This window comes from Pinus tabuliformis, chromosome 3_2 (assembly GCF_031772625.1).
Source record: "Pinus tabuliformis cultivar Carrire ecotype Pingquan chromosome 3_2, CPIR1, whole genome shotgun sequence".
NCBI classification, from domain to species: Eukaryota; Viridiplantae; Streptophyta; class Pinopsida; order Pinales; family Pinaceae; genus Pinus; species Pinus tabuliformis.
This window is the reverse complement of record NC_142302.1, coordinates 64,121,122-64,139,439: the sequence shown is the minus strand read 5'-3', so window position 1 is coordinate 64,139,439 and position 18,318 is coordinate 64,121,122. Positions and strand designations below refer to the sequence as shown.

Sequence of the window (18,318 nt, the reverse complement as noted above, 5' to 3'; positions counted from 1 at the left end):
AAACCACTAGCACATCATTGCCATTATCATCAATTATCGTTCTGCAGTTTAATATGTTCAGTGAGTCGTTAAAACTACAATTCCTTAAATATGTGATGCCATGTTGTACGGAAGCATATCAGCGAAAAAATTTCACAATGGAGTCACCTCAGACTTGACAACTGCTGATTTTACATGACCAGTGTAACAACTGCCCTCCATAAATAACTTAATAAGTTAATGGAACAGTACTTCATATATACATTAAATTAGTTGACTATATAGTGTATACACCATGAATCTGAAACTTAACACAGCACACTACAGGACTGATTCCTATTCATTGTTTACTCATCAGTATCACAGTATTTCATGTTATTACCATCAGAAAAAACAGGTAAATATACAAACTACCACCTTGAATAGAGATACAAGACCGCCCAGACAGACTATGCACTCCCTTTATCAAAGACTATGCATACATATTTAATATAGTTTTCATGAAACCACTAGCACATTATTGCCATTATCATCAATTTTTGTTCTGCGGTTTAATATGTTCAGTGAGTCGTTAAAACTACAATTCCTTAAATATGTGATGCCATGTTGTACCGAAGCAAATCAGTGAAATAATTTCACAATGGAGTCACCTCAGACCTGACAACTGCTGATATTTACATGAACAGAGTAACAACTGCCCTTCACAAATAACTTAATAAGTTAATGGAACAGTACTTCATATATACATTAAATTAGTTGACTATATAGTGTATACACAATGAATCTGAAACCTAACAAAGCACACTACAGGACTGATTCCCATTCATTGTTTACGCAACAGTATCACAGTATTTCATGTTTTCTTCGTAATTTATGTTATGACCATCAGAAAGAACAGGGAAATACACAAACTCACTACTGATACACTCCTAGATTGACAACAGTATTAGCAGAACAATAATCAACCAACATATACTGGACAAAACAAAAAAACCAGCAAAGGGAGTGTGGCAAGTACTCAATAAAAGGTGATACAATGATGAATCAGCAAGAGAGTTTACCTCAACTTTCTTAATCAATTGGTTGCAAATATTTAAGGAAAGCACACACTGTTGCTTCGTGTGATAACTACGCGCTTTCTAAATATTAACACCATATTTGTGGTTGCTTGATAACTTTTGCTTGGTGTCCTAATTTTATCTACCAATAGACAACCACACGCTTTCTAAATCTTAACACCTGACCACTCAGACCCCTAATAATAACCACTTTCATAGCCCAGCAAAATTACCCCATACAAAAGTAGAACTTTTCAGAAATGTAAGATGATTATGCAATACACAAAATGATGATTAAGAACACTGCTAGATGGGTAACAGTTCAATGCCAATTCAATCAACCTTCATGCAACCAAGGAAAACCAACTCACCTTTGCAGTATTGAATGCCACATTCTTGCAATGGATATATGCTGACAGACCATGCAGACAAGTCATATGTCAAATTATGAATGGTGACAGTTATATCAGATCTAACATCCGTGTTTGACAGAGAAGCAACACATAGACTAGTTTTCTTCTGTAAACATGTGCATGTAGCATCATCCAAGCAACGCTTTTCAATCATGCAAATTCAGACTCTTTGGTAGTGAGCAATGCCTCATCCCCATAAAATGAACTTCAAACAATATTCCAAGTTGAAAGAAATTTTCCTAATGTACACAATTTTTGTGTTATGCACCTCTCATAAGGCCAACTTACTAATACAAGCATGACAAATATTGAATATCTCTAGAGAAGGACCTAATGAGAAATTCTCAGGTTTTCCCGCAAGGCAGGGCATTGCTGCTAAGCTCAATTGCCACAAGGATCTTCTTTCGAATGCTGTGGCTCTTCTTCCTCATCTCCATTAGCGCCACCGTGGTTTCCTGTACAACAATTGTTAACCAAAATTTATAAGAAAAGGTCATACATATTAAAAATCTTATACATTCATTTAACCACCATCACATTTATAACAGAAAAAGATGAAAGTTTAAGGATAAGAATTACAGTTACTTACAGTTCCCCAGTTTTCTGAATAATTGTTGGAGGCGCAGTTTCATGTTATTCTCTTTGCAAAATATTGTTTCCTGTGACTCAAATTGGGTAGCTTCTCCAAGGCTGTCGGAAATCTTTTCGAAGGTCAATGATACATGTTCAAGACACGGACAGAGTTTGGGCAGTATCATTCCACAGTCCATTGTTTGATACCCATGGTAACAAGCCATAATGAAACTGGGTAGCTTCTTCATGTCCTCCATATCCTGGGGAAGATCCTTCATTACCCCATATAAATTTTCCTTGGTTGATGTCCTCCATATTTTGGGGAAGATCTTTCATTACCCCATATAAATTTTCCTTGTACTTCAACCATAGCTGCGTCATCTCCAGCCAATTCCCCACTATGCTTTCTTTAATTCCTGACTTTATCCTGGTTTAATATTTGACAAATAGATGTGACAGATTTCTGAAACCTTCAAACTCCAAACCCCATATAAATTTTCCTTGTACTTCAACCATAGGTGCGTCCTCTCCCGCCAATTCCCCATTATGCTTTCTTTAATTCCTGACTTTTCCCTGGTTTAATATTTGACAAACAGATGTAACAGGTTTGTGAGACCCTTCAAACTCCAAACATTTGCAGAAGCTTCAGTTTCTACACTTAATCCAGGAGTTGACTATTGAATACAGAGTGCTTAGTTTAGAGATTTCATGTGAAATCATCCATAAGTTCAAGCGTCCATTTAAATTAAGAAACTTGAGATTTTCAAGCTCTCCAATCTGAGATGGGAATGATTCTAAATATGCAAACAATGAAAGCATTAAATAATTGAAATCTAGAAATATAGCAATCTCTAGAGGCAAACCCTTGAATCATTATGTGAAGAACTCAAATGTAAATTGCCATATCACGAAGAACATTATCATGAGTTCTTCGATGGCATGCCCTATTGACTTCCTAAGTCCCCTTATTTTTTAAATTCTGAAACAAACCACGAGCTCCCTGAAGATTTCCATAAGCTCCCTGAAGATTTCCATAGTTGCACCCAATGGCCATGCCCATTAAATAGTTTCTCTTTTTTGCTCAAAGCAAGCCCTTGGGCAATCTATATTTGTACTAATTTGTCCACATCGAATCTGCGTCTCCCATAAGAATGGCAGAAGAGAAGAAGCAAATCTCGACGTTTGAAAGGGGCAAAGAACCATAACTCCATTTTAATCGCTGATACAGGTCTTGATCAACGGGAGCATGAGTGTGTGTAAAAGATGGATCTGAGGGTTTCAATCAAAGGTAAAGAAATCTCCCATTCATCTACACATCTTTTGCCCTTCATGGCTGCGGATACTGCGTCTAATGCCAAAGGAAAACATTTATACTCGTCCGCAACAGAGTATTCCAACTCCATAGGAGCATGGTCCTCTTTGAAAGCTATTCTTGCAAACATCCACGCTTCTTATCCAGAGAGGGGTTGTATTTCAATGGACTTCTCAGCGTCAGATCCTTCCTCCGAGTAGGGAATGCGATCGTGATTTCACAACTCGGCCAATACCTCAAATAGTTTCTTGTTTCCTGCAACAACAATCAACGATGTTTAAAATCTTGAAAAACTGTGACCCAAATAGCATCATAGAGGACATTACTGCCCTTAAACTTGTTACAGATCATTTATAACAAAGATGCTATCACAATGCCAGCATGCCATTACACCATTTAAACGAACTCGGTCAACATCTGCAAGCCACGTCTTTCCCTAGGTTTGAGCATCCTTAATCACAGAACCTACGATCCCTAAGGTTGCACAGCACTCTAGTCCCCTCACCCTGCTTAAAACAAAATTACTAACACAGAGGATATGGACGGATCTGGCATCTTCTCAGTCTGAGCCAACCTATCCACATCAGCTGTTGCCCATATTGCCAACCCAACCCGTGCTCATGATGCCCATGAAATGTGAAGGCAAAAATAACAAGCACAACAGCTGCCAAGCACCCCACCTAAAACAAATATGCTAAAAAAGAGAGATGGGATGGATGGATCTGGCCTATTCTCTACTGGAACCGACCCAGGGTCGGGTGCCCTAATCATGCAATCTATACGCTGGACAGAGGATCGAAAAACTTGGTTTCCTCAAATGACCATCCACCGCCAAAACACAATCAAATATTCAGAGAAAAATAAAAGAAGGGAAAGACTTACACCTCACAGCACTGTGAAAAGCTTCGCTTATAGATCACGCTATAAACATTTTGTAACTGCTATAAATCGTTCCTTCCATTTCAGAAAGGACCATTGATCTGATATGACAAACATGGGAAGGGAAAGAAAGATCAGGTCTATAGGGTTTGTAAAATCTTACCTGAAATTCCGCACCTGGGAGTCCATCGAGAGGTCCAATTCGATTGATCTGTTTGCGCACTCGACAATCTCATCTGATACAAAACCTTATAATTGCAAAAAGCAGAACGACGAATGGGATCTAAGTTGTTAATTTATTTAATTTTTATTTTGAAAAGAAGACTCTTCCCTTTGGGCGTGTACCTATTGGGAAACAGAATATCCACTGTTTAGAGGCATATGGCCTTCCCCACAACCACCGTGTTTCTTCCATCTCAAGGCTTGTAGCTTCCCAGGAACCCACCACCATAAGAGCCGAAAGAGAGAGTATTATCATGTTGTGAATTGCGGGAATAGGACCAAGGCGAATTGGGTATGTTTTTTTCTTCATTATGTGCCATAAAGTTGCAGTTAGGAGCAAATAACTTACCATTGCAGCGATCAAAAACTGCCAGGAGGCCCCCCAGGTGCTTGTGCTGCTCCATTGAAAGTGGGTGATTGTGAGATATTGTGCTGTCCAGTACCTGATATCCCGAGCCAGGTTTGAGAATGAAACCATTGCCAGGAGGCCCCCCAGGTGCTTGTGCTGCTCCATTGAAAGTGGGTGATTGTGAGATATTGTGCTGTCCAGTACCTGATATCCCGAGCCAGGTTTGAGAATGAAACCATTCCGAAATCAGGCGCTGAGTCTATCAATCCTAAACTTTTGGTGGATAGATCAGGAAAACCAGGCGCTATACCCAAGGAATGGTGGCCACGGGCTCTGCAGGATACAGAGCAGAAGGAGCGTCCATGTAACTGTATCGATCTTCGCCGGAGTTGTGACATTTATTTATCCCTCTCATCACTAAGATCAAGGGATACCAAGTCCAGTTACTGGTTACCCCAAAAATCTTCCTCGGTATTGAGGATGGGGTTTGAGACCTGCGTTTGGTTAATTTTCCACACTGCCATCAAACCACAAACTCATGTCAATGTTATAATCAAATTTAGACAACAAGTTCATGTCCTTGTCATGATCAAATTTTAAAATGGGGGGTTGAGAACGGGCCCTCTGCTACAAAACACCATCTGAATGTCACTCCACCTTCCTTGCTACGCCTACCCTCATTTTACCTTTCCTGTATTGCCGCTTATGGAAGTTGAAAAAAAGTACTAACAGAGATGCATTGAACAGAGCATTAAAAATCCAAGCTCCCATTCCAGCACACCCATCCCCAGTGAAATGTAGCCACAGAAACACAATGGAAACCAAGAAACTGAACAAGAACTGCACAATCTGGCAATTCGTGACAAGTTTCTTGCATGGAGGCTGGAACCCAATGCTACACAGAAGATAGTATGCATACATCAGAGTATGCACTGATGCATTCGTAATCAATGCAATCACTTGTAGGGACTGTGAATACTCCAACCACAGAAAGCACATTACAACCACTACTGCGTGATGATAAACATGAAGAAAGGTCAAGGGCCTCTTTTTGAAAACAAGGATAATGGTGTCCATGAATTCATAAAATTTGCTTAGATAAAACACATACGACCAGAAGAAGACTCTTCCCTTTGGGCGCGTACCTATTGGGAAACAGAATATCCACTGTTTAGAGGCATATGGCCTTCCCCACAACCACCGTGTTTCTTCCATCTCAAGGCTTGTAGCTTCCCAGGAACCCACCACCATAAGAGCCGAAAGAGAGAGTATTATCATGTTGTGAATTGCGGGAATAGGACCAAGGCGAATTGGGTATGTTTTTTTCTTCATTATGTGCCATAAAGTTGCAGTTAGGAGCAAATAACTTACCATTGCACAGAGCATTAAAAATCCAAGCTCCCATTCCAGCACACCCATCCCCAGTGAAATGTAGCCACAGAAACACAATGGAAACCAAGAAACTGAACAAGAACTGCACAATCTGGCAATTCGTGACAAGGACTTCTCAGTGTCAGATCCTTCCTCCGAGTAGGGAATGCGATCGTGATTTCACAACTCGGCCAATACCTCAAATAGTTTCTTGTTTCCTGCAACAACAATCAAAGATGTTTAAAATCTTGAAAAATTGTGACCCAAATAGCATCATAGAGGACATTACTTCCCTTAAACTTGTTACAGATCATTTATAACAAAGATGCTATCACAATGCCAGCATGCCATTACACCATTTAAACGAACTCGGTCAACATCTGCAAGCCACGTCTTTCCCTAGGTTTGAGCATCCTTAATCATAGAACCTACGATCCCTAAGGTTGCACAGCACTCTAGTCCCCTCACCCTGCTTAAAACAAAATTACTAACACAGAGGATATGGACGGATCTGGCATCTTCTCAGTCTGAGCCAACCTATCAACATCAGCTGTTGCCCATATTGCCAACCCAACCTGTGCTCATGAAGCCCATGAAATGTGAAGGCAAAAATAACAAGCACAACAGCTGCCAAGCACCCCACCTAAAACAAATATGCTAAAAAAGAGAGATGGGATGGATGGATCTGGCCTATTCTCTACTGGAACCGACCCAGGGTCGGGTGCCCTAATCATGCATTCTATACGCTGGACAGAGGATCGAAAAACTTGGTTTCCTCAAATGACCATCCACCGCCAAAACACAATCAAATATTCAGAGAAAAATAAAAGAAGGGAAAGACTTACACCTCACAGCACTGTGAAAAGCTTCGCTTATAGATCACGCTATAAACATTTTGTAACTGCTATAAATCGTTCCTTCCGTTTCAGAAAGGGCCATTGATCTGATATGACAAACATGGGAAGGGAAAGAAAGATCAGGTCTATAGGGTTTGTAAAATCTTACCTGAAATTCCGCACCTGGGAGTCCATCGAGAGGTCCAATTCGATTGATCTGTTTGCGCACTCGACAATCTCATCTGATACAAAACCTTATAATTGCAAAAAGCAGAACGACGCATGGGATCTAAGTTGTTAATTTATTTAATTTTTATTTTGAAAAGAAGACTCTTCCCTTTGGGCGCGTACCTATTGGGAAACAGAATATCCACTGTTTAGAGGCATATGGCCTTCCCTACAACCACCGTGTTTCTTCCATCTCAAGGCTTGTAGCTTCCCAGGAACCCACCACCATAAGAGCCGAAAGAGAGAGTATTATCATGTTGTGAATTGCGAGAATAGGACCAAGGCGAATTGGGTATGTTTTTTTCTTCATTATGTGCCATAAAGTTGCAGTTAGGAGCAAATAACTTACCATTGCAGCGATCAAAAACTGCCAGGAGGCCCCCCAGGTGCTTGTGCTGCTCCATTGAAAGTGGGTGATTGTGAGATATTGTGCTGTCCAGTACCTGATATCCCGAGCCAGGTTTGAGAATGAAAACATTGCCAGGAGGCCCCCCAGGTGCTTGTGCTGCTCCATTGAAAGTGGGTGATTGTGAGATATTGTGTTGTCCAGTACCTGATATCCCGAGCCAGGTTTGAGAATGAAACCATTCCGAAATCAGGCGCTGAGTCTATCAATCCTAAACTTTTGGTGGATAGATCAGGAAAACCAGGCGCTATACCCAAGGAATGGTGGCCACGGGCTCTGCAAAATACAGAGCAGAAGGAGCGTCCATGTAACTATATCGATCTTCGCCGGAGTTGTGACATTTATTTATCCCTCTCATCACTAAGATCAAGGGATACCAAGTCCAGTTACTGGTTACCCCAAAAATCTTCCTCGGTATTGAGGATGGGGTTTGAGACCTGCGTTTGGTTAATTTTCCACACTGCCATCAGACCACAAACTCATGTCAATGTTATAATCAAATTTAGACAACAAGTTCATGTCCTTGTCATGATCAAATTTTAAAATGGGGGGTTGAGAACGGGCCCTCTGCTACAAAACACCATCTGAATGTCACTCCACCTTCCTTGCTACGCCTACCCTCATTTTACCTTTCCTGTATTGCCGCTTATGGAAGTTGAAAAAGAGTACTAACAGAGATGCATTGAACAGAGCATTAAAAATCCAAGCTCCCATTCCAGCACACCCATCCCCAGTGAAATGTAGCCACAGAAACACAATGGAAACCAAGAAACTGAACAAGAACTGCACAATCTGGCAATTCGTGACAGGTTTCTTCCATGGAGGCTGGAACCCAATGCTACACAGAAGATAGTATGCATACATCAGAGTATGCACTGATGCATTCGTAATCAATGCAATCACCTGTAGGGACTGTGAATACTCCAACCACAGAAAGCACATTACAACCACTACTGCGTGATGATAAACATGAAGAAAGGTCAAGGGCCTCTTTTTGAGAACAAGGATAATGGTGTCCATGAATTCATAAAATTTGCTTAGATAAAACACATACGACCAGAAGAAGACTCTTCCCTTTGGGCGCGTACCTATTGGGAAACAGAATATCCACTGTTTAGAGGCATATGGCCTTCCCCACAACCACCGTGTTTCTTCCATCTCAAGGCTTGTAGCTTCCCAGGAACCCACCACCATAAGAGCCGAAAGAGAGAGTATTATCATGTTGTGAATTGCGGGAATAGGACCAAGGCGAATTGGGTATGTTTTTTTCTTCATTATGTGCCATAAAGTTGCAGTTAGGAGCAAATAACTTACCATTGCAGCGATCAAAAACTGCCAGGAGGCCCCCCAGGTGCTTGTGCTGCTCCATTGAAAGTGGGTGATTGTGGGATATTGTGCTGTCCAGTACCTGATATCCCGAGCCAGGTTTGAGAATGAAACCATTCCGAAATCAGGCGCTGAGTCTATCAATCCTAAACTTTTGGTGGATAGATCAGGAAAACCAGGCGCTATACCCAAGGAATGGTGGCCACGGGCTCTGCAGGATACAGAGCAGGAGGAGTGTCCATGTAACTGTATCGATCTTCGCCGGAGTTAGTAACCACGTGGAGGTATGTATAGTTGCTGGTTAATCTGACGGTAGAAGATGCTTCTATCGTCTAACATAGATAATCGATGGTCCATAATCGTCCACGCTAGCAGCTGGGGGTGTTGATTCCAGAGGGAACGCCTTACGGCGTAATTAATGAAATAATGTCACAATTGATTGCTTCGGAGGAAGACATATTTATATTAGGATTTCATCAGCAGGTACAGAAAGTAAGAGAAAAGGCCTGGCATGACAGACATATTAAGCAGAAGAAGTTCCAAGTAGGAGACCTTGTTCTCCTCTATGACAGTAAGTTTGTAAAATTTCCAGGAAAGTTCAAGATGCATTGGTTAGGCCCATACATTATCAAGCATATTACTGATGGAGGCACAGTTCAATTAGAAAAGTTAAATGGAGAATTGATTCAGGGAAAAGTAAATGGTAGTAGGTTGAAGTTGTACAGGGACAACCCTGCCCCTACAACTTCGCTCTAAAGAATAAAGGATAAGAGTCTTAGTGCCACCTATAGTTGAAAGTGGGCACTGGACTATAAACTACACTGCAGAGAGCCTCAACATAGGAAGTTACTTCACTATAGTCTGGATTATGTCGAAGTTCATAGGAGTCGTGACGTAAGACATGATGTTCCCTACAATATGGATGTGTCGAAGTATGCTGGAAAAACAAAAGTATGACTATTAAAAGGGAAAGTTAACGTTAAAAGACATGGAAATTTGCATTTATGAGGACAGATTGGCAAGATCTAGGGATAGATATGCAGTTAATGAACATAATTTGAACACAATATGAGCTAATGATGAGGTTAGAAACTCGAAATTTCTATAAAAAGACGCGTCCCGCCAAGATTTAACACTTTGCTGAATTGAGAATTCGAGTGTTGCTATTGTGAAGAAATTGTAGAGAATTTCCACATGAACATCCTGTCAACTGAAGAATTCATTCATATATTCAACACAAAGGGCTTAGTTGGAGTTATGGAAGTAGTAGCTGGTGCGCCTGCAACATCATTTGATATTCCGCAGCAATATCACTCACAACAACATCATCACAGAAACAACGGAGATCTCCACAGAAGAAACCAACCAAGGAATAAAGAAGAAACAATATAAGAAACATGTCGAACCTCAAAAAGAACTCGAGCAAGTCAGAGACAATGAGGAAGAAGAATAGCACTTAGAGCAGATGTGATCTGAAAATGGGGCACTAAAGGCTTCTTATCAAGCTTACAAGAACCTCTCCCACTTCCAAAGCTTAAATATTCCCAAGACCTTATGAATAACCATTTGTGAAATTAAAAAGTGCTTGAAAATAGGTGTATGCTTGTGTTTGGTTTTAAACTATTTATGTGTTTTAATTTTATTTGCTTGAACTGATATAAAACATATAATAGCAAATAAAGCAACAGATACAATGCAACAACAAGCAATCACACATAAAAGCAATATAATATGGAGTTCACCCAAAACTCTTGGGCTACGTCTCCTTAAGCTCTAGTCAACTCAAATAGGCTCTCTGGGATTATGGCTTAAGTCCTTTTACAAGCTCCACGCTCAACTCCATTGGTTTACACTAAACCTATGGGCTTAGAATGCCATCTTAGCCCTCTGGCTATCCTCACTTTGTAAATAGATCTAGGCTTCTCTGGACTTGACTCCTTCAATCAGCGCTTTGAGCGATCTTGCTCTAGCTTGCACCAACTCCCTTAGAATCCTCTTAACTGTCTCTGGAATGCCTTCTTCTATCTTCAGCACACTTTGGACACCAGCAACAGCTTGATCATTTCGACCCTTTGTTGTTTTGCAGCTTCACTATGGCTCCATGGCTCTTAGAAGTCTGTTGTGAGCTCTCTGGCTCTGGCTCTGGCTCTGGCTCTCTAGCTCTGGCTCTAGCTCTCTCTCTGAGCTTCTCTCAGCCTCTGCATGCTTCTGTAGTTCGGTTGACCTCCAAGTGACTCTCGACAACCTTCCAGTAACCTTTTTCAGTCCTCCAGCTCCTGCTCTACAATTGTGCGCTCTGTGCATTTGTAACACGTCGGTTACAGTCCTCCATCATGGAAAAACCGACTGTTCACCACAAGAATCCATTTACAAGGGAAAGGAATCGTCGGCATGGGGGAATCCAAACTTTTTGCCTTCCTCTGGCTATGTCAACCAAATAACGGAAATACACAGGAAATGCATGCAAAACACATCATGGGCCTTTAGCTTGGACTTCAAATATTATGGAATCGGCCCTATAAACCTATTGGGTCCAACCAAATATCGCTTATTTCTATCGCATGGCGTAATGGAAAAAAAGAACCCAATACACGGGAAATACACAAAAATCCCGTAAATCCAGACTTCAAAAGTTATGAAATCACGTCCATAATTCTTATCGGGTTCGCCTTTTTATCGGCATATCGCAAGTCGCAATCACAATGTGCATTGGCCCTGGTATCGGGGGTTCACCGATCGGCCCATCGGAACATCGCCATATCACATATCACTGTTGCAACAACCCCAGGGGTCTTCCCTTTGGTCACACCAATCACCAATCCACCGATTAGATCCTGACCATTGATCCGCAACCTCTAATCCGATGGCTGACAGTCCATTTTAGGCGCGTAACTTACACAGGCCCGAAAAAGTGGTTTCCTCTCTCCTCTGTCGTGCCACGCGTCAGTCAATGTATGGATTCGGGTGGAGCCCATCCAATACCACTTACTGCTCGAGGCCCACCCAAAATACTGCTTACTGCCCCTTCCTTTTGAAACTCAAAAGGTTCACTTATTTGATTTATAAATTCGTCGGGTCCGCTAAAGGCCTTTGTGCCTATTTTAAGTCCTTCAACCTTAGTTTATTGTGATGCGATAAAATAATGCAATGCGATGGGTTCTAAGGGTTTTTATGTTTAAAAACACATTTTCTCTTAAGTCCCATTTATATAAGAATTTGCCTCCTTTTCAAAGGACAAAGGCAAACTTCTAACTTCTTTTTGTGATAACTTCTTCATCTAAAGTCCATTTTAGCCCATTCAAATTGCAATAGATTCAGAATGAAAAGATCTATGCAATGGGACTATTTCTTAGAGCATCCTTTGACTTTCATTTTCCTCTGTGAGGAACACTTTAGACGTCGAAGTCTATCCAAGATCCATTTTGGATCACGCCTTCCCACTAAAGAACTTTTGGTCTCCAAAAGACTGATATACTGATCTGAACAGTAAATGAGAGTAACAGCACCCTCTTCTTTTAGCCTCCATACACTTGCCTTGCATAGTGTCTCTAAACCAAAGCCTTTGACCATTTTCCTTCTTGGATTTGCTAGTCCTCCTAGGAAGAACTGTTTTCCTCCTTGACTTCATGCAGAACTCCTGCTGAGATGGTCACAGAAGGTAGTTTGAACTTCTATTCCTTGATCATTGATCCAAGGTGGCTCAAACAAATGTGAAATTACATCTGCTTCACAATATTTTCATTTGTACCTGTTTGAAAAGCTATCAACAACAACTGTTAACAACAACAGAAATACAAACAACAACTGGATGGACTAAACTCCTGCTTCAACAAAAGAAATAGATTTCACATCTAGTGAACACCTCCATGTCTTACATTTGCATACAAATGATGGACTAGATAACAAGCCCACAAAACATGCCTTTAAACAAATGACCTTACAAGTCAAGCATGTATTTTCATCTTTTCTACATGCTTTTCCAAAGATGAAACACTTCATCATTATCTCCATCTTGGAGACCAAGTTAACTTCTCCCAAGTCAACATTGCATCACATGCATGTCAAAGAAATCAACCCTGCAAGTTAATTACACATACATGTTCAAATACAAGGAAATCATCAGCATCCCTGTGTTCATGCACATCAAGCTTATGCATGCATTTCATCCTTCAACTTTCGCTTAAGCACACTATACTTTCGAAGCTGAAATGAAATATAATGTTGCAGCAACAAAGTGAGTCTCCTACTCAACCTTTTTCCATTCACCATCTTGGTAAAAACCTGCAACTTGCATTCCATTAACAAAGAAATTCAAATAGATGCATCAATAGACATGCAATCTTAATTGGATAAGAATTCTAACCATTTCTTACCAACCCATTTCAAAGGTCTTTCCTTTGTCTACACATCAGCATCAACATGTGAATCATTCTGAAACACATCATTCATGGAAACTTCCTTTCCATCCCTTCCATTCTCTCTCTCCACCTTCTTCAAGTTTCGTGGAAGCATTGCTGGATTCAGAGTCCAACACCTTTCAGCAAGATGCCCTTGCTTATGGCAATAAGTGAAACACATGTGCATCCTCTTGACAGCATGATTTGCCTTGTCCAATGGACCTTTGGCTTCTTGCTTCCTTTCCTTCAAAAAAAATTTGCATGTGGTTATCCTCTTCCAACATCTAGAAATATTATGGTTATCCAAACCACAAAAGGAACATGCAATTCTTTTCCCATATCTATGTGGAAATTTATCATGCTTTGCAAAATAAAAAGGAAGATGATTAGAACCAGATTTATACCTTTCTCTTTCACCTTTATTTCCTTCATGAGGAGGTGAAGCAAATGAAGAAGTGGCTCCCTTTGGAACACCATCAATCTCTTCAAGGCTGTTAGAGTTTCCACAACTCTCTGGTTCAAGTGTGTGCTTCTGAACACCTGCATCCTACAAATGATGTTTCAAGCTATTGCATTCCTCCTGAATACAATCTTCACACTCTTGAGGTAGAGGACCTGAAGTGAAACTCCTTCTTGGAACTGTTTCAATGGCCCTCATCGCAGCTTTGGAACTTCCTCCATAACACTGTCCATAGCCAAGACCCAAATACTTAGGCCTTTCCTCAACTATTATTGGCTCAACAATACCCTGTGCATGTTTACCCAAGCCTTTTCCTTAATAGCCCATCTTGGACATTAACTTGGAACCTATGCCTCTGGTATGTTTTTCAAAAGAACCAATATAAGCATTCTTAGAAGAATTTGAAGACAAACAGGAATGGTTTACCTCTTCTTCAAGCTGATACTTGACTAAGGCTTCTTTGGAAACAAAGAGTCGTGACTCCAACTCATGCATCCTTTTCAGGTTCATATTTGCAATATGAAGTTGCCTCTCCATTTCCTACAATTTGTTAGAAAGCAACTGCTTCTCTTCCTCCACGGAATTCAACTGCTCTCTAAGTATGCTGCTCTTCCTTCCATCCTCATACATTTCTCTCACCTTGTCCATCATGGTGAACAAGTCTTGCTTCATGTCTCCATCAAAGAATCTTGTGATGAAGGAGGAATTTGAGGACTCACTTGTAGAAGTTGTCATTATGCAAATGAGCAAAAGAACTTCAAACAAGATTAACAAAGAGCTTATTCAAGCAACCTTTTGTAACAAACCTCTTGTGCTTCAAGGATTGCCTTGAGGTCCTTTGGGATAGAAGAATGCCTTCATCCCTTCTTCCTTCTTGTCCTTCCTGGATTGAGCTATCAATAGCTTTCCCTTCACCTCTGCAAACTCAAACAATAGTCAGTCTGCAAACAAGCATACAGTCAATCAGACAATCAATCCTTGATTTCCCAAACACCTTTCAGACAAGCAATCTTTGCTCTGTCAATCAAGCATTTTGATCTAATACCACTTGCTCTGGTATAACCAGCTTTGATATCACCTTCTTGAAGGTGGGGTTAACCAATCTTAGGCTCTGATACCACCTGATCTGAAAATGGGGCACTAAAGGCTTCTTGTCAAGCTTACAAGAACCTCTCCCACTTCCAAAGCTTAAATATTCCCAAGACCTTATGATTAACCATTTGCGGAATTAAAAATTGCTTGAAAATAGGTGTATGCTTATGTTTGGTTTTAAACTGTTTATGTGTTTTAAGTTTATTTGCTTGAACTGATATAAAACATATAACAACAAATAAAGCAGCAGATACAATGCAGCAACAAGCAATCACACATAACAGCAATATAATATGGAGTTCACCCAAAACTCTTGGGCTACGTCTCCTTGAGCTCTAGTCAACTCAACTAGGCTCTCTGGTATTATGGCTTAAGTCCTTTTACAAGCTCCACGCTCAACTCCATTGGTTTACACTGAACCTGTGGGCTTAAAATGCCATCTTACCCCTCTAGCTGTCCTCACTCTGCAGACAGATCTAGGCTTCTTTAGATTAGACTCCTTCAATCAGTGCTCTGAGCGATCTTGCTCTAGCTTGCACCAACTCCCTCAGAATCCTCTTAACTGTCTCTGGAATGCCTTCTTATATCTTCAGCACACTCTGGACACCAACAACAACTTGATCATTTCGCCCCTTTGTTGTTCTGCAGCTTCATTATGGCTCCATGGCTCTTAGAAGTCTATTGTGAGCTCTCTAGCTCTGGCTATGGCTCTCTCTCTGAGCTTCTCTCGGCCATCCGCTGATTAGATCTCAACCGTTGATCTGCAACCTCTAATTCGACAGCTGACAGTCCATTTCGGGCGCGTAACTTACACGGGGATTAACCGCCCGAAAAAGTAGTTTCCTCTCTCCTTCGTCATGCCACGCATCAGTCAATGTATGGATTCGGGCGGAGCCTGTCCAATACCGCTTACTGCTCGAGGCCCGCCCGAAATACCGCTTACTTCCCCTTCCTTTTGGAACTCAAAAGGTTCACTTGTTTGATTTATAAATCTATCGGGTCCGCTGAAGGCCTTTGTGCCTGTTTTAAGTCCTTCAACCTTAGTTTATTTCGATGCAATAAAATAATGCGATGTGATGGGTTCTAAGGTTTTTTATGTTTAAAAACACATTTTCCCTTAAGTCCCATTTATAAAAGAATTTGCCTCCTTTTCAAAGGACAAAGGCAAGCTTCTAACTTATTTTTGCGATAACTTCTTCATCCGAAGTCCATTTTAGCCCATTCAAATTGCAGTAGATTCAGAATGAAAATATCTACGCAATGGGACTATTTCCAAGAGCATCCTTGGACTTTCATTTTCCTCTGCGAGGAACACTTTAGACTTAGAAGTCTATCCAAGATCCATTTTGGATCAAGATGGAAATGAATGACGCAACATTTCCATCACCTCTCCCACCATATATTATGTCGAGAAAACCGAGTGCAAAACCAGTGAAAGACTCAAAGGATGTGAAGTTGGCACCTTCATACCCATATTTCCAAAATCAGTGCCATTCATTGGAGAAATCCTTGTGAAAATTCTGCAGCTAAAGTTTGCAGACTACAACATCAATGATAGAAAGAAATACCCATGGTTTACACCGGATCGATATTTAAAAGAAGTAAACTGCCCGAAGAGTGGTGTGACAAGGTTAGATCCACAACAGTGGGAGAATGGATTGGCACAGTCAGGATTGATGAACATGTTAAATGTGTCGCACATTGGCAGAAGTCTGGGGAGCACAGCTTGTGTGTGATAGTTGCTCGTAATGGTGCACAATGGATTCTTATGGATTGGAAATAAGATCCATATAGATCCAATGTTGATATGGAGAATCACCATATTTCTGTATCAAGGGAGAAACCCCGTAGAAGAATTTATTGGAAAAGATCAGGACCACGCCATAGTAGACAACATGAAGAAGAATTTTGGTCTGACAAAAGGAAAGAGGGGATATGATATAAACTCAATCAGTGACTAGGAAGTTCGCTTCATGGCACACATATTAGCTGGGAAGATCATGAGAAAGTTTTGGGCTAATGAAGTCCCCGCGTCGGTGGTTTCATTAGCTACGTAGTGCGCTAATGGGCTTTAGTACAATTGGGCTGAATACCTTTGCAACGAATTTTTGGATGGTTGCCGCGAGGTCCAGGAGAAATGTACCACATTCCATTATGCATAGTTGATATTGATAATTGCAATGCTGGCATGGAGAGAGCCATAGGATTCGTAGTTCCCTCTAGTAGCTTCAAATGTTTGTGAAGCTGTGTGGTATGCCTTGCTATGGTATACCACTCAACCATCGCGAGCAATGGAGAACAAAATGTTTTTCATATTATATCATATGGACTTACATATGTTAGTGAACAAACACTCTATTATATCACCGAGATTATATGAGTAGTATAGCTCTGCTGTGAAGTTCAAAGCTGGTTTCCACAAAGTATATATATAGGGATGTAGGGAAACAAATAAGAAATAACATCCATTGCCATACTTAGTAACAACAGATGATTTCCTCGCACAGATACAATAGTGGCCCGCAGAATGGATGACTTCGTTGGAGGCAGAGGCAAAAGATAGTGTGATAGAGGAGGACACCTCACAACATGGTGAAGCAAGTGGAAAGGACAAAGATAAGGATGAGAAGGAATCAGAGGAAGAGGATAAATATGACGAATATCACCAGGATCCTCTTGAAGGAGATGAGAAAAATAAGGAATCTAAAAAGACAGAAGAAGAGAAAGTTTTCACAGAAAAGAGGAAGGCACAAGGCGAAGATGCCATGAATATCAAGAAGTTGCAAGTCTCGAATGAAGGCACAATGATGGTCGAGTCAATTTGCATATTATACCGGTGAACTCTATAACTTAAGCGATGATTGGTGGAAAAAGTGAAGGTCTAGTGGGACATTTATAGTCCCAGTTTGGCTACATGGGGGGATGCCAAGGAGATGCATCACCATTTTCCTTTCCTATTATGAGGACTTCGGTGAGAAACCTATAATTAAGAGGGTGTGTGTGTAATTCTTGCTCCGGTTGACTAACATTGATATTACATTAGCCTTGATATAGCTTTAGGGCTCATACATTATTCTGTGAGGACCATTGGTTGAGAATCGAGTTATTTTTATTTGATTATGAGTGGATGTGATAATCATTGTGATGTACCAATTTGATGTAATGATGACGATGGTTGTGATACACCTGTTTGATGAGTACGTGTAATCATGTTGATGAATTCATTAGGTTGTCTTATTTACATATTCTAAAAATTAGTTTCTTACTTATAGTTAAAGATTATGTTGATGATTATGTCATGATGATAATTTAGTATGTGCAGTTATATCAATGAATAACATTATGAGAAGATATTACTGGAGAATATTGAGAGTGGTAAGAGACCACCCAAATGCACCTACATGTGATGAGTCAACG

General features: G+C 40.6%; 1 protein-coding gene and 1 pseudogene across 1 annotated transcript; both read right to left on the bottom strand.

Moving 5' to 3' along the window:
* Positions 1-1,652: 1,652 nt before the first annotated feature.
* On the bottom strand, positions 1,653-8,030 carry LOC149179857 (fatty acid elongase 3-like). The gene is made up of 4 exons (XM_089415824.1): positions 7,534-8,030; positions 4,378-6,120; positions 2,040-3,590; positions 1,653-1,905 (listed from the first exon to the last, which is right to left on the bottom strand). The coding sequence occupies exons 1-2, from the start codon at positions 7,732-7,734 to the stop codon at positions 5,434-5,436; spliced, it is 888 nt and encodes a 295-aa protein (XP_089271950.1). The 5' UTR covers positions 7,735-8,030; the 3' UTR covers positions 1,653-1,905; positions 2,040-3,590; positions 4,378-5,433.
* Positions 8,031-8,178: 148 nt separating this feature from the next.
* LOC149179856 (fatty acid elongase 3-like pseudogene) lies at positions 8,179-9,163 on the bottom strand (annotated as a pseudogene).
* Between the last annotated feature and the right edge of the window lie 9,155 nt (positions 9,164-18,318).